At 37.1% G+C, this 22,700-nt stretch overlaps 1 protein-coding gene across 5 annotated transcripts in view; it reads right to left on the bottom strand.

Moving 5' to 3' along the window:
- ATM (ATM serine/threonine kinase) overlaps positions 1 to 22,700 on the bottom strand; it is a 76,912-nt gene that overhangs the window by 9,908 nt on the left and 44,304 nt on the right. For 4 of the 5 annotated variants that reach the window (XM_083849844.1, XM_083849842.1, XM_083849843.1 and 1 more), the window contains 17 exons: positions 21,937 to 22,024; positions 21,438 to 21,593; positions 20,325 to 20,427; positions 19,556 to 19,644; positions 19,359 to 19,461; positions 18,237 to 18,385; positions 15,000 to 15,104; positions 14,355 to 14,474; positions 13,185 to 13,419; positions 10,935 to 11,102; positions 5,756 to 5,875; positions 4,619 to 4,836; positions 3,870 to 4,077; positions 2,837 to 2,950; positions 2,288 to 2,446; positions 879 to 1,017; positions 434 to 516 (listed from right to left, as the gene is read on the bottom strand). In XM_083849844.1, coding sequence (XP_083705970.1) covers positions 434 to 516; positions 879 to 1,017; positions 2,288 to 2,446; positions 2,837 to 2,950; positions 3,870 to 4,077; positions 4,619 to 4,836; positions 5,756 to 5,875; positions 10,935 to 11,102; positions 13,185 to 13,419; positions 14,355 to 14,474; positions 15,000 to 15,104; positions 18,237 to 18,385; positions 19,359 to 19,461; positions 19,556 to 19,644; positions 20,325 to 20,427; positions 21,438 to 21,593; positions 21,937 to 22,024 — 2,357 coding nt within the window. The remainder of the gene's footprint in view (positions 1 to 433; positions 517 to 878; positions 1,018 to 2,287; positions 2,447 to 2,836; positions 2,951 to 3,869; positions 4,078 to 4,618; positions 4,837 to 5,755; positions 5,876 to 10,934; positions 11,103 to 13,184; positions 13,420 to 14,354; positions 14,475 to 14,999; positions 15,105 to 18,236; positions 18,386 to 19,358; positions 19,462 to 19,555; positions 19,645 to 20,324; positions 20,428 to 21,437; positions 21,594 to 21,936; positions 22,025 to 22,700) is intronic. The other variant, XM_083849845.1, reaches the window with a different exon arrangement.

Consider the following 22,700-nt stretch of genomic DNA (forward strand, 5'->3'; position numbering starts at 1 on the left):
CTGGCCAACTAGGAACAGCAGAAGAGGCAGATCTGTTTAATCTCACAGCTTCATGTACATTAAATGCCTCCTTAAAACTCTGAGCTAGCACCTATAAAATAAGAGATTCCGATTCCCACATCCTCTCTGTTGTTTAGGTGCCTCATCACCCCTTCTGATGATGAAAGACTAGCCAGTGCTAACAGTGGCAAAATCATCTTTCTATGATAAGTTGCTATCCTAGACTTTGGGGTCACGGTCTTCTAAAAATTTCTAAAGGCCTTCCAAAGGGAAGGATCTCACCCCGCATCTCCCACCTCACAGGAAAAGTACCCAGATAGGCTGGCCTGTAAAGAACATGGGAAGATGAAGAGAGAAATGCTCTGACTGTCATTAGAGAAACTTGGATCTAAGATTTGATATTACAATGTATAACTATTTCAACTTCAGTCACCTTAATTTCCATAGTAGGGACAACAACATCCTCCAGGTTTTTCAGTTTAGTAATTGGCTGGTCAGCTGGAATACTTATTCCTTCTGTAATTAAACGGAATTCATACCTTTACATTTGGAATTATAAACACACATTGAAGTTCACAAAAACAGTTTTTGGGACACAAAATCCTACTGCATATGTCTGTTGAGCTGATGAAAATGACCACTGCACAACTGGAGTTTTATGGAGTTGCATACTCATGAAGTCCATACCTTACAGTACGAGCAACTACTACAACTTTTAATCCAGACTGAATTCTACATTTATCAAAAGGCACAACGTTATTACAGTATCTCTTTTAACTATATACAAGTATTAAGAAATATTTTTTTCATCCAAGAATATATATATATATATATATATCTTCATTATTGAAAATGAAAATCTTTTTTTCAAGACTTACTTCTTTGAGATTTCCATGGACTAGCATCTACATTTGCTAATATGATGTAAGCATCACAAAGGGTTTCAATATCTCTAACCATACGAGCTCTCCTTTTTCTTATGATATTGATTATATTGCTAGCAGCCTCCATCCTGTCCTAAAAAAAAAAAATAAAATACAAACATCAATTGCAAACTACATCTTGTAAGATTAAGGATGCATAGTAACATGCGGTCATTTAAGTACAATTAGAATCATAGAACGGTTTGTGTTGGAAGAGACCTTAAAGATCACCATTGGATCCAGAGGGCAGCAGCGAGGAGGGAGCACAGCAAGCTCAACACCCTGGATTTCAGGAGAGCAGATTTTGCCCTCTTCATGGATCTGCTTGGTAGAGTACCATGGGGCAAAGAGCCCTGGAGGGAAGAGGGGCCCACGAAAGTTGGTTAATATTCGAGGATCCCCTCCTCCCAGCACAGGAGTGATGCATCCCAACAAAGAGGAAGTGGGGCAAAAACGCCAGGAGGCCTACATGGATGAACAAGGAGCTCCCGGGCAAACTCAAACAGAAAAAGAAGGCCTACAGAGAGCATAAGAAAGGACAGACAGCCTGGGAGGGATCCAGAGACATTGTTGGAGCAGCCAGGGACTGGGTTAGAAAAGCCAAAGCCCTGTTAGAATTAAATTTGTCCAGGGACATCAAGGGCAACAAGAAAGGCTTCTATAGGTACATCGGTGACAAAAGGAAGACTAGGGAAATTGTGGGCCCTCTCCAGAAGGAAACGGGAGACCTACGAAAACATTCAATGAGGGATAAGAGGGCAATGACAAACATCCATGCCAGGACTATAAAGATGGGGCAGAAAAAGGACATTAATCCAGATACAAGATGATTCCACTGGCAGATTCCAACAAAAATTAAACAGTGACAACATTAACATGAAACTGCAGTTCAGTACTACACTTCATCATGGCTTTTAGCAAATTAAAGTCATACAAAGGAACAAAAGGTATACTGCGCATGGCTAAACACTTAGAACACGTTATCACTTAAAGCAGAAAGATGCTCAGTATTTACTTTTAACAATAAACAATAATCCTACTCAAACATTTACTGCAACTTTTAGACACTTACTGGGCCTTTTAGAGAATAATTCATCAAGGACATTCATCACAAAATTCTGTGCAATAATTGGGGGCATTTGTTGCAGGAAATGTTAATTATGTTTTGTTTAGCCTCAGTAAAAAAAAATGTCAACAGTAAACACCAATTCACACGCAAAAGAATGTTTTTGTCACAAAATACTTCTTTCTTCCCACTCTTTCTGCTGCTGAATTCTACACTAAAACAGCCCTTGAAATAAATAAGTAGATTTTTTTTTACAAAACTGAATAGAATACAGTGAAATAGAATTTTTTATAGTTACCACATCAAGCTGGGAGATTTCTTTTGGTGCAGTTTTAATTAACTTATTTCTTCTAGTTGAATCTGGTTTTGTCAGGAGATCATCTTTGTTAGCATTTGCCAAAGCCAATATTATAAACAAAGAATGATGTGGATGATCCAGTGAAATTCTAGACATCAGCTGTCAAGGAAAACAAAAAGATCCCATTATTGAAAATTGTACAGAAGAAATAAAATGACTTAATTAACATAATTATTTTTTTGAGCTACTAAGGCTCTTCGTAAGAAATAAAGAGTAGTGATATCACTTAGACATTACCTCCAGAATTGTAATACATTCAAGGTACATTTCTATACATGCATAAGACTATTCTTATACAACAACAAAAACAACGAAGTAGCAATGAGAATTCCCCAATCCTCTCTCTCCCTCCACCCACAATATTGATTTTGCATCACCACCTCCATAACTCATTGTGCTATAGGTGCACAAAGGAAGATACATATTATTTAGGAGTATGCATCATTAAACCAATCAAGATATCTTTAGATACAAAAAAGCATAAATTACATTATTCAGAACTTCATGAAATCCTAGACCACCCATCATCTTAGTTCCCATTCGAGCAGCCAGTTGGTACATCAGAGGCAAAAACTTGTATGAAGGGATTTTCTCTGCATTTTTCTGTAGTAGAGAAAATTCAGCAAGAAAGCTGTGTTAAACACCAAAAAAAAGACTGTAATCATAAAATACCAGGTTAGAAATTTTGATTTTGCATTTTTTTTTTAACAGGGTAACTGTTGCTGAGTGATCAAGTGAGTATCACGTCATCTTGGTTCCTGCCTCTTGAATGTCCTTGATGAGGAAAGTACTATTTGCTATTGTACTAGAGCAGAGCTTAGATACATTAATTCAGAATGCCCACATTTCTAGATTCACTATGGCAAGGAGCACTCCTAACAAAAAAATTTACAACCTAGTTTAAGACAATAAGCAATTGTGTGTTAAAATGTGAGTAAAGGATCACTTTCTACTCTTGAAAGTTAATACAAAGTTAACACAAAATGAAGCAATTACAAATTACACAGATGTCTGTTATAAATACATATCATTCATGCAAGAATTAACAGATATCCCGCATCACTGCAGAAACAAAAAAAACAACCTGACAATGAGAACCTTTCTGGTCCATGGTTGCTGCATTCTACAGATAGTCTAAAACTACATCCTTTCACCCAAAAGTATACACAATATATCCAGAATAACATACTAAAGGACATAGAAGGATATGGGCAGCATTCAAGGTATGTAAAGAACAAGGTAACGACAGTGAAAGATCATGAGATATGTTTAATCTTACAGACTTGCTAAAGTAAATTGCTAAAGTAAATTAAAATGCAATGAGAATTACAGTGTTACTGATGAGCAACTAACTGATAAGCAATGACTGAAAAAGGAAAGTTTTGATGGAAATGCTAAGGAGCTATCCAGGAAAGCATACATCACACCACTATAATTCATCCTTTAGAAATAGGAGGAGGAGGAGAAGGTGGATAATTGAATGTAAAAGTATAATAAGGAAAAAAAAGCAGTAAACATATACCTTCATCATTTCATTGACTCTATCAACTCCAGAATTTTCAAGCCACAGGGAACAGAGTCGGAAGATCCACATATCGTGTTCTTCTCCACTTAGCAAACAGCTGATATAGTTCTCCACTGCTTTACACAAGAAATTTTTACGATCCTCAGTTAGGGCATGTATGGCACATTCATCCAGATCAAGCTCTCGCTGAACCTTCACTGTATATCTATGTGAACAGACATTATTTTTAAACAACATTATTTCTCAATGAACAGACTAGGCTGTCCAAATTCTGTTGCTTGGCAATTTAACCTTTTTTTTTTTTCTCTTTAAACTTGTTGTGTATTAACAAGCCCAGTAAAATAAACATCTACAAAATGAAACTGTGGGAGCTATTCTTTTGGTGCATGTCCAACACAAACCCACCACTCTAAGTAAATCTTCAGTCAGTGTCTTTTTTCTTTCTAATGATATAATCTCAGTCTTGATGAAATCATCCATACTGTTTAGCTGTTGCTGTAATGCTCCTTGCCTTAGTTTTGGCCCACACCAACTAGCAATTCTCTTAGATGATGTCCAAGCCCAGTTAAGAAAGAAACTCTATGCAACAAGCATTATGGGTTCAGCCACTGTTTTATGAAGAGAAGGAAAAATTCAGTTGTAGAGGTGTGAACCATGCTGTACCACTTGCCCAGACAGACAGAGAATTAGTAAAGACAAAGCCTTTAATGGCTCCACAGTAACCACCTCTCAGTCTGAACACCCACCTATTTCTCTCAACTCTGTGCTCTCTCAGGAGGCCAACCTCCTCCTTGGCCTTTTTCAGTAATGCCTGCTTGTTTTCAAACTCTGAGGATTTCATGTAATTCTCAATTCGCTGGTACTGACTATCTGAGAAACGAGCCAAAGACAGGAAAGCCTTCATCTTTCCATTCTTCATCTCATCACTGTTGTCTCCACTGTGGCTTGCAGCAATTTCCACAGCCTAAAAGGGAAGTTACAATAATAAAAAGCCTGATAATCAGATGAATAGTGACTACTGCATAACACCTGACCAAACTCTATTATCGCAGAATCGCAGAATGGAAGTGACCTCTTGAGGTCATCTTGTCCAAATCCATGCTCAAGTAGGGACACTTGTTTGTTCAGATTAGTTAAGGTTGCCTGTGATGAAATATATACATATATATAAAATAAAACCGACCAGGCTGAGTATTTTTTTCTAAGTGAATTTAACCTTTGAGGAGTGTTTCAGTGCAAGCTGTCAATAATATTATCATGTATCAAACAGCTTTAACAACCATACAGGATTCTCCTACCACCATCTGTCTTTCAGAGCAACTAGGCATGAAGTTTTGCAACTTAGTTTTACCTTACGTCATAAGATAAAGAAGAAAAAACGAAGATAGTGCCAAAAAGAGAAGGAAACTGTATGTGAAAGTCACTGATTCAAATCATCAAAGAAACCATGTAGAAGGTAACAGGCAACTATGTACAGTTTCATAAAATGGAAATAAAGAAATGTAGAGCAGACATATATTAATAAAAATGTTTCTACTATGGCTAAGATTATAAAAAAAAAATACAGTATTTTGAAACATTAGTGCAAGACCTTCCAGCACCTGGAATGAGACTGTAATGAATGCAATCCCTGTACTGTAAACACAAAAAAGTCAATGATCTATCCTGAAGGTGAAAAGACGGGGATAGGGTAGAAGGAAAAAGGAAAACCGGAATAGCAGTCATATTACAGTGTTATATAATAACCTGTGAAATTTGTATTTTTTTATAAGAATTTGTATTTCCAATCCACACAAAAAAAAAGAAGGCTACATTGTAAAATTCACTTGACATTTTAACACAGCATTATCTCAAAGGCTGTGCATTTCAAAGACTAGACTCACCTTTTCTAAGTATTTCCGCATGATGACTGTAGGGTTTTCCAAGCACGTTTCTGCTAACCAGGTTCCACATAGCCTCAGACACTCTGTATACATCAATTTCAGATGAGGATTATTCTCCACCTTTAAGAAAGAAAATTTTTGGAAAAAGAAAAGAAGAGGAAGACAGCAAATGAAAATACCTTTAACATATTCGGTAGGCTACTTATAAAACTTTTTACTTCTAAACATAATTTAATCACTTAGGCCTGTTACATGTAATGCATCTACAATGGCATTTACTATCTACATATACAGTAGTCAATAACCTTAAATCACATTCTCTATAAGACTAATGGAGAGTGCCCATTTTAAAATACCTGACAGTTTGAACAATTAAAAACACAATAAAAAATAACAAATTTTAATAAAAATAAAGTAAATTCAGAGTGTGTTTCCAGAAATGTTATTTCTAACATCCCCATTTAATCTGAAGGACCATAGCGCACGCTGTAGGAAACATTCAAGTATTGTGATAACTATGTGTGATCATCAAATTTTTCAGACAGACTTCTCCATGGAAACTTGGTTAAAAGTGCTCTGAGAAGACGATGGAGTAGATTTCCAGCGGACTTGCCTCCAGACTGGAAGCTCAGCTTTAATTCTACAGCAGGACAAATTTCCAAAATACTTTGAGCATAGGGTATATATTAAAGACCACCTGATCAAGATGGCAACACTGACTGTGAAATGCTGATGAATATCATAGACTGCAAAAACACAAAAGCTCCTTACTCCAAGGTAAATGTAACACTGGAAGGTAAGACTAGAACTATTTTTTTATGCCTTTATCAACTGATAAATGAAACAATCACATAAATGAAAAGAGGATAAGCAAATTCTTGATTTTGTCCTGACAGGTACAGAACTTTGCCCTAAATACTCCAACCTTCTGAAGTGTGATATTCCTTAATAATGTATACAGATTCAAAGTGAATGCCTAGTAACTTCCAAAAAATACTCTAAGAAAAAAAAATATTCTAAGAAAACTATCATGGCTAAACAGAAAGGTAAGGAAGATGAAGACACTTTTACCACATCAGTATGCAAAATCAAGTTTTATCAAAGTGAAAAATTAAAAATACAAAAAAATCAAATATCCTGTCAAAGGAAAACATAGAACCCACCATCAGACTGTCAAAAAAACCAACCAGCAAACAACTTGAAGACAACTAAACATATAATATGAAAGCATTATTAGACTTTATTAGGAGTTAGTATTACTAAGAGGAGTTATAATTACAACAACAAAAACACAAAGAGAATTGATAGATGAATATAAAGAAAATCCAGAACAGCTTTTGTAAAAATAAACCACAGAATGACAGAAAAGTCCATGCTGGAAGGAACCTCTGGAGAGATCATCTGTCCCAACCTTCTGCTGAAAACAGGGCTTTAGATTAAGCTTCTAGGACTCTCCTAAACTCAATCTTGAACTATCAAATTCCAGCAAGGGAGATTTCACCATTTCTCTGGGAAATGTGTTACAGTGGTAGTGGTGAAGAGGTTTTTTTTCCCGTATCCAGATGTCATTTCTCTTGAAACAACTTGCACCCATTGTCTCTTGCTCTTTCACTGGACATCTTTGTGAGTAGTTACCTCCATCTTTACAACCCCCTTTTATGTACTGGAAGACTGTGATTAGATCTGCCCCGAGCCTTCACTTCTCAAGGCTGAATAAAACCAATCCTTAAAATGTTTATTCCTGTGCCAAGTTCCCCATTCCTCTAATAACCTTCATAGCCCTTTGTTGGACCTCTCCAATTTCTCAATGCCTCTGTTGAAGGGTGGACCAAAACTGGACAGGTGTGGGCTAAGAAGTGCCAAGCAGAATAATCAATCACACTTCTTAACCTACTGGCTCAACCCTTGGTGATACAGCCCAGGACATGGTTCACCTGTATTGCCACAAGGGCACGATGGCAATTTGTTCTAGCTTGCTGTTCACCGGGACCACCAGGTCCTTTTTTGGCAAAGCTACACCCCAGCCGGTCAGACCCCTACCCGTACCACTGCTTAAGGTTACTCAGTCCCAGGTGAAGAACTGATCTCGTGCAACTTCTGTTGGTATCATCTTCCAAACTATTGAGGTCTGTCTGACTCACCAGTCACTCTTCCTTCCAGTTTGCTGTTATATGCAAACTTGGTGAAGGAATTGAGTCCTGTCACATAAATCTCTTTCATAAAGATAGTATCAGAGCCTGTAACAAACCCTGAGGAAAACACTTCTTTCTGGCTACCAGGCTGCCTTTGCATCATCAATGACCACCCTCTGAGCTCAGCTGTCTAGCCAGTTTTCCACCTGTCTTGTGGTCTTATCTACCCAGTTTGTATCTTACCAGCTTGTCGAGGACAATATTGTGGGAGACTGTTGCAAATGCCTTGCTAAAATCAAGACAGATGACATCCACAGCTTGTTCTGTATCTGCTGGGCAAACTGTTTCATCACAGAAGATGATCAGGTTAGTCAAGACTGATTATCCTTAGTATATCTGTGCTGGCTTTTCCCAATCACCTTCTTGTCCTTCATGTGCATGGAAATAACTTCCCTAAAGACCTGTTCTGTAATTTTCCTAGGAATTGAAATGAGCCTGACTGCTCTGTAGTTTCTCAGATCTTGCTTTTTGCCTTTTCTGCATATGGATGTGATTGCCTCTTGGTGTCATCAGAATGTTCCCTATCTCCATGATCATTCAGAGGTGATACAAGAGTGGCTCTGAAATGACAGCCAGCTGTCTTAGCATCCTCAGATGCATCCCATTTCCCAGCTCAAATGGACTTCCTGAAGAAGTCAACAAGCACAGGGATAAGGAATAACTGTCTGATACCAGTCTACTCCAAGAGATTCCAGCAGTTGTGTGTCATGGCTCCTCAACAAAAAGCTCCTGAAGAAACAAAGCCTCGAGAAACAAAAAGCATGGTTCCTGGAGGGGCAAAAAAGTAAGATAGGCAGCAAAAAGAGAAATAAGTGGGCCACTTTTTACAGGGTCATTAGTCACCCATGAAAATGCTCCTAAGACCCAGTGATCTGTGCTGTTAAAAAGACAATAATCTGGGGAAGGCAATGCACAGTGAACAAAATCCGGTGATGATGTTGAGTTATTCAAAGCGATAAAATGACAGAATAAAAAACTTATGACAGACAATACAAGAAAATAAATGGAATGAAAAAAGCAAATGAAACTACCAGCAAAAAAATAAATGCTAAATGATGCATGAAGAGGGCAGGCAGAGAACATGGCATATATACAGCAGTGGACTGTGAGATGGTTGACTAGAAACAGAACTAGAAAGCGTTACCTCACTATGAAGAATGGTGACAGGGAATATGCAATTATTGTTTTTTCCAAGATCAGAACTATCATCAAATGAAGACGAGGGTTCAAAATGGACAAAAGCAAGCGGCTCTTAAAACAATGAGTATTGAGCTGTGGAATTCCTTGTCACAGAGTTTTTTTGGTGTCATGGTTCTGGTTGGGATGATTCATTTTCTTTACAGAGGTTTGTGTGATGCTGTGTGTTTGGATTTTTGATGAAAAAGTGCTGATAACACACTTATGCTTTTAGTTGTTGCAGAGCAGCGCTCACACAGAGCCAAGGACTGTTCAGCTCCTGGTGCTGCCCTGCCAGCGAGGTAGGGGGTGCACAGGGAGCTGGCCCAGACTAACCAAAGGGACATCCCATGCCATAAGGCATCATGCTCAGCAGTAACAGCCGGGTTAAAGAAGGAGGAAGGGGGGGATGTTTGGAGTGACATGGCTTTTGCTTTACCTGGTAATCTGCCTTTATCTCAACCCACTTTTCCCTTTCTGACTCTCTCCCCCATCCCACCTGGGGAGAGAGAGTGAGAAGCTGTGTGGTGCTGAGCTGCCTGCTGGGTTAAACCACAACATTTGAATATTAAAAACTTACACAAACTCAGCAAGTGACTGGAAAAAATTGTGGTACAAAAAAAAAAAAAAAAAAGTAAAGAATTACACACAAAGAAACTACCTCTGGATCTGGAAGTTCTTGTGCTACAAATTAGTCTGGAGGAGTACTCTGGCTATAGAGCTCAACTATTCTTTACAAGTTTTCTTAGGAACTTCCTATTGTTCATTACTGAGACAAGAGAGAGGGTTTTTTTTGTTTAAGTTCTTGTATTCTGAACTGGAGATATGAATATAGTCTTCGCTTCACATCAAGTGGTGTGATTTTTCAAGAAGCTTTCAAAGGGATCTAAAATAACCAAGATCCAGAGGCACTTGGTGAAGTCAAGTTTGATGAGAAACTAATCTTTGAGGTAAGATTTCATTTTCAGAGGTACAAGATAAAAATAAAAAGCCCAGGGGTGCTTGTAAACGGGGAAGGATTCAAAGATGTGAAACAGTGCGCCAGATCACATCTGTGTCCCTTGATACTGGAGTTCAAGGGACAGAGAAGTCCAAGGTACAGTGGTTAAAGTTTATCAGCCAAAAACCTGCCTGGAATTTCTGTATAGTTTGTGATACAGCTTCACCCCCACTGAAACAGAAGCCCCAAATCATACTCCCACCTCTTCACAAAGACTCCCTACAGACATAAGGGAAATGCCTACAATGAAGGAGTGTTTCTTTACCATTAATATGTATCATTAGAGTCTTCTTATATATATATATATATATATATTTTTTTTTTTTTTGCACAATAAGGACAAGAGATAAAATCCTTTATATGACTCTTCCTGTAACAGAAACATGTACACTATTACAGTTCCCAATACAATATGCCTAAACAACTCTGCTTGGCTATTAGTCCATATAACTATTGGCACAGAACAAGAAGATACAACTCTATGTAATAGCTTTGTTTAGAACAAGTTATTTTTTTATATCAAGGGAAATAATCTCTGATTTTAAAATGCTATAAATTTCTCAGTGGTAGCACTAGAGGCAGAAAAGTTAATAATGAATCCTGACATTTTCTGCTCTTACAGGTAGACTTTGAAATCCCCTGCTAAGGTTTGCTAATACAGCTATTTTTGCTTTCAGACATTCTGAGAATGAAAAATTTAGTAATATCGCAGACAAACTTTTAATTTTCTTCCAAGGGAAAGCTTCAGGAAGAGGCAATACAATTTTAAATAATTTAAATGCCATAAATTAACACACTATATAGCACATACCTGAAACCAATCAGCATCTAATTTTTTTATCAGTCCTTTAAGAATATTCAGTGCAAGACTCTCTTCCTTTTTAGCCCAGAAAACCTGAGCTTCTTCTAGTTGCCATTCACAAACTCCATATTGCTTTGTACTATATTGTTTGATCTGAAACATAGCTCTTTCTGGAAGCTGAAATTGAAAAAAAAAAAACATGATCAGCAACAACTCCTTAAGTCAAATACATGGACCTTAAAGCAAATTTTGTTTTTAAACTCCATCTTAATTTGCTCTACATGTGCAGCATATTCTATCTAATGCTAAGAATGTATTTTGAAGAAAGAGATGAAGTCATCATTCTACGAATTTGCAGACAATCCTGACTTGCAGCAAAAAGAGAATATGGAATTGAACTTCACAAACCCCAAAATGAACTATCAACATTTAACATTTTACATTACTTGGAAATGTAAGGTACAGAAACCCTACAATCAGTATCTGCTGAAATAATCACTACGCTAAAATGATAAATACGTAATTATTATGTTGAAAGAGACATAAAAAAAATACAAAAAATGTGACCATCATATATGAATTTGTTTGTATATCTGCCTCTTTACTCATATTACTGGTGAAATAACATCCTTATTATTTAGCAATCTAGCATCAATACATGATAGCATGAAGAGCAAACTATTTTTAATCATGTTGAAGATTGAGGCTAACGTGTATTTTCACAAGCTGTGCAAGTAACAACCACATCATTCAAACTTTTAAATAAGCATTTTACACAAGGTAAGTAATTAAAATGTAGGAATGCCTGTAAATGAAAATTTGAGTACTTCAATTAGCGGTCAGTGTGATGATTCTGTACAGCACTCTACTCCTCGTTCTAATGGATAGTAGTGGCAACAGAGAGGAAGAAAAGCCATTAATTGTGAAGAATGCTTCCCCAGAAACTTTCCCACATCCAGACACTTTATGCTGCCAGCTAGTGGTGTGCCAAAAGACAAGAGTTATCATCACATGGTTTGAAAGACTGATAAGGTCCAGAAGTATGTTCCAAAAGTTATCCATGACATACAGCACTGAAAAGGCTGGAATGATAGTGTTTCCAGAAACACACTGGCTCGATCTTCCAGAACCTTTTAATCCCCCCCAAAAATAGCATTTCAATTTTAATCCTTTTCTGTACCTGAAAATCTAAGTGAAAAACTCTGAACTTCTGTTTAGGCTCTTACAGGCCAGTCATCAGAATTGTGTTAGTGACTGCGCAGGCATGAGATAAAAAAATGATTAAGAAAATTTCCCAAATAATTCCAGAGGCACTGAGTAAACCTCTCAGTCTATGAAATCAAAGACAGCTTTCTACCAATGACACCATTATGCACAAAGAGAGTTAGAAACTTCCTGAAATCACATTTTAATATACTTTCACATATTTGAAGTGTTGAACATGTTTCCAAGTTATATATTTAGCTGGAATTATTTCCTTCAGAGGTTCTTGGAGGATATTGTTGCTCTGAAAATTCTTGTTGAGTTACTACTTGCAGATGCACTAGCTAGAATGAGCCAAGGTTGACTCTGAATTCTAAATGGAGTTTTCAGCATTAGCAGCTGCAGAAACCACTGTTCCTGCAAATCCCCTTAAGTCACTCACAGAGAGAGATTTAACACAATGCAAAGGTGCCTTGAGGTTATAAATCCTCAAAGATAACACTCAATATACAGACGCAACAGAGTTCTTTCTGCAGCTTTAATCTGGGACACTAGAACAACACGATGCAAGTGAAAGCTGGATATATAAAATTATACCAGAATAACCTAATAGAGCTATAAGAGCATTCTGCTGTAAAAATTTCATCTTAGTATTATCCACTTCAGAGACTGGCTTATAACTATGATCAAAAATTAGAAAACATGCCAATAAATACAATTCATAGAATCATAGAATATCCCGAGTTGGAAGGGACCCATAAGGATCATCAAGTCCAACTCCTGGCACCGCACAGGTCTGCCCAAAAGACCATGCGACTAAGTGCACAGTCCAATCACTTCTTAAATCCAGACAGGCTTGGTGCAGTGACTACTTCACTGGGGAGCCTGTTCCAGTGAGTAATTCATGAGTAAGTTCTACATATTTCAAGTCTCTAAATAATTGTTTCATTGAATAAACTTAGAATACAGTTAATCTTCAGTACGGTTGAAAAATCAAGTTATTTTATAAACTAAAAACCTAAATATCCATCACTGATCTTTCCTGAAATTTGTTACCTGTGTATTATTAGCAGTTCTTGACAATTTAGAGAGCTCCACTAGATGCTTGGTAAGGATGTCTTTAATACATTCTCTTTTTGTATTTTCATCCTCCTTTTCAAGTAAGATCTCCAAAATTACAGTGCGCAGAGCCATGATAGGTTCCTGGAAACGGAAGTCACTGTCCTTGAGAAGATGGGACTGTCTCTGCCATTTCAAATAAATATCGTTCAGTTGTTGAGTAGTAGAAGATCTGCAGTTATTACCAAAACGGAAAAGATCTGTTATCAATTCCTGCTAAATATTAGTGAAACGCAAGACGAGTAACAACAGTAAAGTACAGAGGTAGTTCACAATCTACAGTTCAAAAAGAAGAGTCCATAAACCCCCGCTGTAAACATTCTTGATTAAGCGTTAAAAAACATCAAAAGGGAATCACATGCATACAGTCCCAGGAGTGCTTAAAAGATTAGAAATCTAAATTCTTACTTTGTTCTGTAAGTTAAATACCGATCAAAATAAGAATAAATTCAAAACTGTGGCATTACAGCCGTATAGGTTGCCACTGTATGTGTGACTTTCTTAGACAGTTCATTAACTGTAAATAGCAAAGGTTCATAAGGTCTGATGACTGTAGAATGACTATAAGTTATCAAGCTGATACAGCTATGGCCGAAAAAAGGCAAAGTTAATAACACTATTAAAAAGCAATGTTAAGAATTCAGCTATAACACTGATGGTAATACTGGTCCACTACAAAAGTGATTCAAACAGAAATAACGTTCAACAGAACCACGGGGATGATCAAGGAAGTAGAAAACAGTGTCAGAAAGGAAACTAGTGGAGGTTGACTCAGTCATTTTAGCAAACCAAAGGCTAAGAGATATGGTTGCAGCCTTGGGTTGCACCAGGGAACTCAAAACAAAGGAAAGAAAAAAAATTACTTAAAATATAATATTGCTATAGTATCAAGTAATTAAAATTAGACCAGGAATAAATCCCGTCTGGAAATAAAGACGATCTGGATTTGTCTTCCCGTCCTAAAGATAAAATTCATACAGTTTTTAAGATGGAATGTGAGATGTCCAGGAATAAAATTTGATGAAGTCATTTTATTTGTGTGCTAGACTCGATTATCAAACATACAGAAAACTGAAAAAGCAGTATAAAACAATGCTTAAAAAATACCTGGAAAATACTGGACCTATATTTTCCAACTCTCCAATTAGCTGTAGTCTGCAAAGCGTTGGATATAAAGAATACACAGACTCAAGACTGCCTCTGCATAGCTCTTCCACTTCATTCACCCTATGGATTTAACAGAGAAATATTTTTTTTCCAGTATCCGCAAAGAATTCCAAATATCCATAAAATAATTTCCACAGTGAGAAGAAATTAAACAGCAAATCTATTCTCTCTGGAATTATTTTGTAATACCGTTAAAGTTCAAAAAATTAAATTTGTCAATAAGTGAAAACATGATAAACATATTTATAAACTCCAAAGCATGTGTTATAACTGACTTGAAAAAGTAAGCATTCAAATCCATTTCAGAGGACTGCTAAGTAAAAAAATGCATACTAGAAATGAATCTCAACACGCAAATTGGATATGCACAAAAGATAAATTCATGTTAAAAAAAGCTAGAATTTAAGTTGCACACCAGAAGAACTGATTTTATTCTATGAATGACTCTTCATTTAAGCCCACAAAACCACCACAAGTCTTTTATACCTAACTTGTGACTACCATCTCTCCTTCCCCCTGCCCCTTTCTATAAGAGCAGAATGTTGACAAAGATGTTTTTTTTTCTTCCTTTTTTTTTTTTTTTACCTTGCATCTTTAAGAGTGTCATAAAAAGCAGAGAATTCCTTATCTCGTAAAGACTGAAGAGCATCATACAATGACTTGTGGTACCCCAATCCTCCTGTCTCATCTCTTAAAGAAAAAAATAAAACACAAATAACATAAAAATGAAAAGGAAATTGTAATTCTCTGCAAAGCATTCTATTTTATCTTTATGATGAATATTTTACCAGTACATTTTTCTGTGGCTGGATGAACTGCTGTTTCAGGTCATAAAAAATTACAATGTAACCCTTTACATTTCAAAGTAATTTAGTATTTTATAAACACAATCTGGTCTTTTAAAACAAAGAAAAAACAGTAATTGTCAAAATGTTTGGAATACTGGAGAATATGTTCACAATTATATAATAATAAGACAAAAACAACATCACAATAAAAAGTTAATCCTAACAATTCTCAAGGCATTACGCTGAATGATATAGGATGTATGCATCTTCAATTAGAATCAACAATTTTTTACATTTAACTTCAGAAATATTTTTTAAATGGAAAAAAAATATTGAAAATCATAAGGCTGGTGTTCAAATTCATTTTCTGTATCCATTCCCTCTATCCACATTTCTCTGTTTTACCCATTTTGCTTTTCTTTCTTCTCCTTGATCCTCCTCTTCCTTACCATCCCATTCTCTATCTCATACGTTGCTTTTTCTGCTCTTGTATTAAAGATGAGTATCTTAGTTGCCTAAAAGGTTTGTGCACACAACTAAAAAATCTTAGAGTAGTATCTCCCTATTCATACACCTATACGAGCCCACCTATATGAAGTTTGTTCTGATTGTGGCATGACATACGGCCTTCAACAGGAGATGATGTCTGTGAAGTCTTCCCAGTGCTTCTGAACAACCACCTCAAGACAGGGAAGTAGCAGAGGATGTGAATGCACCTGGAGTGTATTCAGATCCATTTCTCTATCCTCCATTCTTTCAACTACTCAAAGTTAATGCAGATGGAGTCACTGAAGAACCCATAGCGCTACTTGTGCTTTTATCAAAACGTCCTGAATATATTCCTCCCCAAGCGTGAAATGATGTAGCTGTACTAGGAAGGAACAGAGTTCACATGATATTTGCACATGACACAAAACTGGGGCGAGTGGCTGATTCACCAGAGGGCCATGCTGCCATCCAGAGGGACCTTGACAGGCTGGCAGGGTGGGCTTACAAATATCTCATGAAGTTCAACCGGGGTAAGTGCAGAGTCCTGCACCTGGGGAAGAACAAACACACGCACCAGTGCATGCCTGGGGGCCACCCAGCACGCAGAAAAGGACCTGGCGGTCCTGGTGGACACCAAACTGAACATCCGCCAACAACATGCTCTTGCTGCTAAGAAGGCTGATGGTATTCTTGGCTGCATTAGGTAAAGTATCACCAGCAGGTCAAAGGTAGTGATCCTTCCTCTCTACTCAGCGTTGGTGAGGCTGCACCTGGAGTACTGAGTTCAGTTCTTGGCCCCCCAGTACAAGTGAGATCTGGATGTACTAGAAAGAGTCCAATGGAGGGCCACCAAGATGATGAAGGGACTGGAGAATCTCTCCTATGAGGAGAGGCTGAGAGAACTGGGACTGTTCAACCTGGAGAAGAGGAGGCTCAGAGGGATCTCATCAATGTTTATAAATCATAGAATCACAGATTGGGTTGGGTTGGAAGGGACCTTATAGATCATCTAATCCTAACCCCCATGCCATAGGCAGGGACACCTTCCACAGGTTGCTCAAAGCCCTGTCCAACTTGGCCTTAAGCACTTCCAGAGCTTCAACAACTTCTCTGGGCAACCTGTTCCTGTGCCTTACCACCCTCAGAGTAAACAATTTCTGTTTACTTGTTTTACCTTGAGACAAGGATATAATGGAGGGCAGTGTCAAATGCTTCGCACAGGTCCAGGTAGATGATGTCAGTTGCTCTATGACCGAAGATGCTCTTCCCCTTCTCTGACAGGTGGACCCCATCAGCCCCCAGCAGACCAGGTTTCTCAAAACGAATCCCATGGTCTAAGTAGCTGAGGCACCAGTCCTGTAACCATCTGTTTGCCAGATTCGACTGGCCCTTTCAATCCCCTTCCCTTTGACTGGGAGGACTGATGAAAAAACTGCCTCTGCTCCCAAGTCCTTTACTGCTGCTCCCAGGGCTCTGTAATCCCTCTTGATACTCCTCAGACTACTCCTGGCTGCGTTACTGGTGCCCACACGAAACAACGGCAGCGGATAATAGTCCTCAGGTTATACAAGGCTTGGCAGTCTCTTGGTGACATCCCTGATAGGAGCCCCCAGGAAGCAGCAGGCTTCCCTCAAGAGTGGGTCGGGTTGGCAGATGGGCACCTCCGTACCTCTCAGAAGAGAGTCTCCTGCTACAATCACTCATCACCTAGGACTAGTTGTTACATGGGGAAAAATACCTGAAAGGAGGGTGCAATGAAGACAGAGCCATGCTAATTTCAGAGAGGCCCAGTGCCAGGACAAACCGGAACACAGGAGGTTCCTTCTGAACATCAGGGAGCACTTCTATATCGTGTGGGTGACAAAGCAGTGGCACAGGCTGCCCAGAGAGGTTGTTGAGTCTCCTCCTTGGGCATACTCAAAAGCTGTTTAAACATGGTGCTGCGCAACCTGCTGTAGGTGTCTCTGCTTGAGCAGTGGGTTGGACCAGATGACCCCCAGAGGTTCCTTCCAACCTCAGCCATTCTGTGATTATATCCTGACCAGTCGTATGAAATAACTAATGCTAGGTATAGAACATGACACAAAGGAAGAGATTGCTTCTTACAATACAGTAGCCATGGATCAACACTGCTGTTTGTTTTTTTTTTCTAATTCAGTTTTTGAAGACCTCTCACGGCTTACTATTATCCTTCCCATTTGTTTATACATTAAACATTAAAAAGTATCTATCCCTCATACATAATTAAGACACATTTACTATATGAGTAAAAAGTGTAAAATTTCAGTTAGGAAGAGCATTAAGAGAGAGTTATGAACAAACAAAAAGAAGAATCAACTGCATAGTTGTTGAGGATAACAAAGTGATGTGCAAACAAAACAGGTCCAAGAGAAAACAACGGATTTTCAATTCAATGATTAAAATAAAGTAGGTGACTTGCACCACAGGAATTATATTCTAATGTCCTTTTTTTTTTTTTTTTTTGCTTGGAACTGAAACACTTGCCTTTCACTTACAGAACTATGAAAAAAATAAATTGATTTACATGACAGAAGAGATTTGGTCCCACTGCATATTCCTCCACGCTGCCTGGTACTGTATTTCCTGTAGTTCTGCACACCACTCAGTGTTTTCATGTTTCAGTCCTTTTAGATACATGGAAAGAGTGTGGCAAAGCCCAAAATTCTGCAAAGCCTGTAATTAACAAAATTACTGAAAGTTGCTTTTCCTCCTTTGATAAACTGAATTGTTTTTTAAAAGTATTTGTTTTGCCTTTGGTGACAAAGAAACCTTTGCAGGTAAGATAGAACCAAAAGTATTTCTAAATGCAGCACAAAAAAACTTTTAGTAAGATAACTATTAAATCACACTACTCATACCAATCACCTTGGAAAATTATTTTATTGCTACTGTGGCTGGCATCCCTTGAAACAAAATTTCTATGATCTGTTCAAAATGAACTATCTGCTGACATTTCTCCATTCCATCATTTGTGAGTAGTAAGCCAAAACTGGTTTGACTTCCTAGTGAACTATTTTTCCTAGTGGAGATTTGAAAAAGTTTCCTACAACTTTTTAATTCCTATCTATTAAAAGACCACAATAACTTTATAACTGCGATCACTTATCTAGGTTACACGTGCAGCCATTATGTTTAATAATAATACTAAATAATTTAGTATCATAAAAAAGCAAAAAAAAGGGTAAAAAAGCAACATATTTTAAGACATTAAAACAAGACAACATCAATTCTATGCATTTATTTCATAAGAAATACAAGTTCCAGTAACACAGTTGCTGTAATGTAGATGTTTAAATAATGAGATGACAAAAATAACCAGTTGTATTACTTTTTATATCTCATCATTTTAGGAGCTACCCAAAATTTGTATAAAATGGAAAAATATTTTTAAATATTTCACAAAATTAATGATCCAAGATAGAGATTATGGGTGTGTGACAAAAGGACAGTAAGCCTTGGTGTTTTCAGACAAATTCTGATTTGTCTTGTATCATGCGGTTTGGCTACCTATAATGAGAGAGGACTGAACTTGATAACTGAAGAGATTTCTTTGTCCTAAAACAATTTTGGTTTTAATATGAATAACTTTATACAGTACAATGGATATCAATTCCTACATTTATTTCCTATTACAAAATATAATTACCTCTATTATCCCTGCGTGGCAAGTAGATGGAGAGAGGGTTGCCTCAAGGTCATACGTTAGAAGAGCTTTCTCCCATACTGCTTCGTGCTCATAAGTTCTTATCCTATTGTAAGTTAAGGAGACGTTTTCAATTTAAGTTCCTTGCTAGGAAATGAAATCAATTACTTATAGAACATAAGACCATTAACAAGTTATACCGTGCTAATGGCTGTAACATTCTTCCTCCACCACAGCCATAGAGACTGTCAGGCTCTCCAATGCTTTTATATATGTCCATGAGAAGATCCTAGAACAAAGACCACGAAACAAAGAATTACCTCTCTTGGAACTAGTTCGAGCGAGTTTTATACATAAGATGTAAATTTATAAATAGAGGTACCTTCCATTAACATTGTTATCATTGCTTAATTCTCCTTTATGCAATATCTGAGCCTGTTATCATCACAGAAAGAAAAATTCCGTAGTGTAGCAAAACTCTTCAGGACCACCTAATTTCTCTGCTATGATATTAAAAAAAATGCAGCTCTGGTATAATGAACTAAGGAAAAATATAACTTAGACAAGGCTATTGAATCAGAGTTTATATATTAAATAAGACTTGTAGGGGCCACGCTACTATGGTTGTGATTACTGTAACTTGCTACACCAGCTCACTTACTGATTTTTAATAAGCATTTCCCTCTGACAAAATAAACAAACAACCAAAAAAAACTACTTTGCTAGTTACCACCGTAAGGTCGGTTCTTTTGGTGAACAAAGTCTGTTTTGCTGTGATTGAAAATTTACCTGTCAGTGTTTCATATGAACTAATACTCGATTTAACTTGTGTGTCAAGGCCACTAAGTTCACTTTGAATTAGAGCATAGGTAGAACTTTCAAATACAGCCTTCAGCTCAGACGAGACCTACTGTTAATTGTAATTATACGAGAAGGTTTGCAGATTATTAAGCACACAAACATATATACCTGTAAGCTTATGCCAGTTTCTTTACTTTTTTCACTCAGGATAGTAATAGCTGTTCTTTGACTTTCTTCTTCAAATGTCAAACTTTTAGCTTTTTTAAAAGACCTAGAAGAAATGTTTGAACCAGTAAAGTTAAATGAAATTTCACACAAAGAATTAAAGTAATGCTGAAAAAACACTTCAGAATTAAGGGGTACATACACTAAACACAAGATCGAGCCTGTCACATTCCCGAGTTATTCAAAATGGCAGAATGGCATTTACCAGAATGGCAAAGTAGAAACAAGAATATCAACATCAAGGGATTTCAACATCAATGCTTTGTAGTTTGTTTGTTTTTTTTTGGGGGGGGGGGGGGGGGGGGGGGGGGGGGAGGAGAAAACTGTAATGTTAAATTTTTATTAAATCAAACTGCTAATAAGTTTTTGTGAATGCCTGAAGCAAGAATGCTCTCTTCTGTGAAACAATAAAAGCAACTGTATACTATCTATGCTTACAACCATACTTTTGTTATATGTTCACTGACTAGATTTATTTGTTGCAAAACCAAAGCTAGTAAATTAGTTCCATATTTGGATCTTGTTAGACTAGAAGATAAAGGTAATTGTGCATTATATAAGAAAGTTCCCTCTACATAGATCAGTAGAAGATCAGTTCTACACTACAAATTATGAAAGTTAAAACCATACAATTCTGGTCAAGGTTCTGTGGTTTCTTTCCCCCTTGTTTCACTTTTGGACATAATTTGACCAGTAGCACACTATTAATTTCCTGAAATAATATCTGAAAAGTGTTCCTTTTGGAAAATGAGATTAAATACTTCTTGGTATCCAGAAGTATTAGCTTGAACTAACTTCCTCCAGAACACACACACAAAGAACACTTTCCGGTTAGTAATTAAAACGCCACAATTTCAAATGTGCCATAGCTAGCAAACTAGCAAGGTTGGGATCACTTTGAAGAACTAATAAAGTATTTTCAAGGTCAGTACACATGCCTAAGCATTTATTTTAAAGTTTCCATAGCTTTTTACATAACAAAACACTACTGGGAAACATAAAACATGATCCATTTTACTAGAAATGTCAAGAAACTGAAATCCTCAAGCCTTGTACCTTTCTTGCTGTTTGTCTATATTTATCTTGTCTGCGTAGATTTCTGCATAGAGCAAGGCTGTGAAGTGAGCAGCACACGACTGTGCTGCTACAGCAACCTCAAGATAATTCAGATCTAGCCAGAAACTGTCATCAAAAACTGTACCTGAAACAGATCTGATTAAATAGAGACTTTAATACTGTTGTAACAGACTTAACATTAAACAAAATAAATCCAACTCAACTATAAAGCCTTCCAAAGGCTAAATCTACTTTAGACCCCCAACCCCATACCATACGAAGTTTATCATGCAAGAAGTTTTCAGAAAACTCTTTCAGCACAGTTAATATCATTTAAAGCTAGCCATATTATTCTATAATAAATGTAAGGTTATTACTAGATCTTTATTCTTTTAAGCAATGTTCTCTATCCAATTCTTCTTTCTTAACCTATAACATCAGCAGACCTTAAAACAGTCATAATTAAAGTTAAGCAACATTTTGGAAAGCCTTAATTCACCTCTTTTGCCTTCTTAAGTAATTAACAACAGCAAGCATGGTTCGTCGAGATACTTTATCCAGACTTCTGAAAACCTGGTTTTCTTGCTCTAGGATGTATATTTCAAAAAAGAGAAAATCATGAACTTGTGTCATAACAGTGTCCTTCATATTGCATTTATTGCTTCAGTAAGATCCATTGCATAGAAGCACAATGCTTGAAGAGACCTCTATCATTTGCTCACATGTGTCCCTGAACTAACTGCACGTTCATAGAACTTAGAAAAACCCTTCATATTTTTCATAGAACATTTCGGTTTACTCTGTATATCTGAGCAAAAAATTGTGCAGTAGTTTCCCTGACTGCTTACAGGAAGGAAACAGGTAATTGCTATTGCTTTTCTATCTTCCAAAGCAGGACAACAATATATCTTTATTGTGGGAACAGTTTGGTACCTGTCTTCAAATGTGAAAGGATACTGATCTAGTCTTTCTAGCCACACCAGGCAGCATCTATGAAAAGTACCTTAAAATACACCTCATGTACTTTACATTGAGCCTTAAAATATTAGCCTCATTTAGAGCAGCCTTAGTGTAAAATGAAGGCTTCCTTTCACCTCTTCAGCAACCCAAAGCTTGTGTGACTTGCCTGTAAAGAGGCTACAAGACATTATACAGACTGATTCCTTTGGTGATTTGTTATTGAAGAAGGAAGTCTCAGAAGGTATGGAAGATATGGCAGAGTAGCTACTGCACAAAAAAAAAAAAAAAAGATTAACCTGAAAT

Source organism: Anser anser (genome assembly GCF_964211835.1).
Source record: "Anser anser genome assembly, chromosome: 1".
Classification (NCBI taxonomy): Eukaryota; Metazoa; Chordata; class Aves; order Anseriformes; family Anatidae; genus Anser; species Anser anser.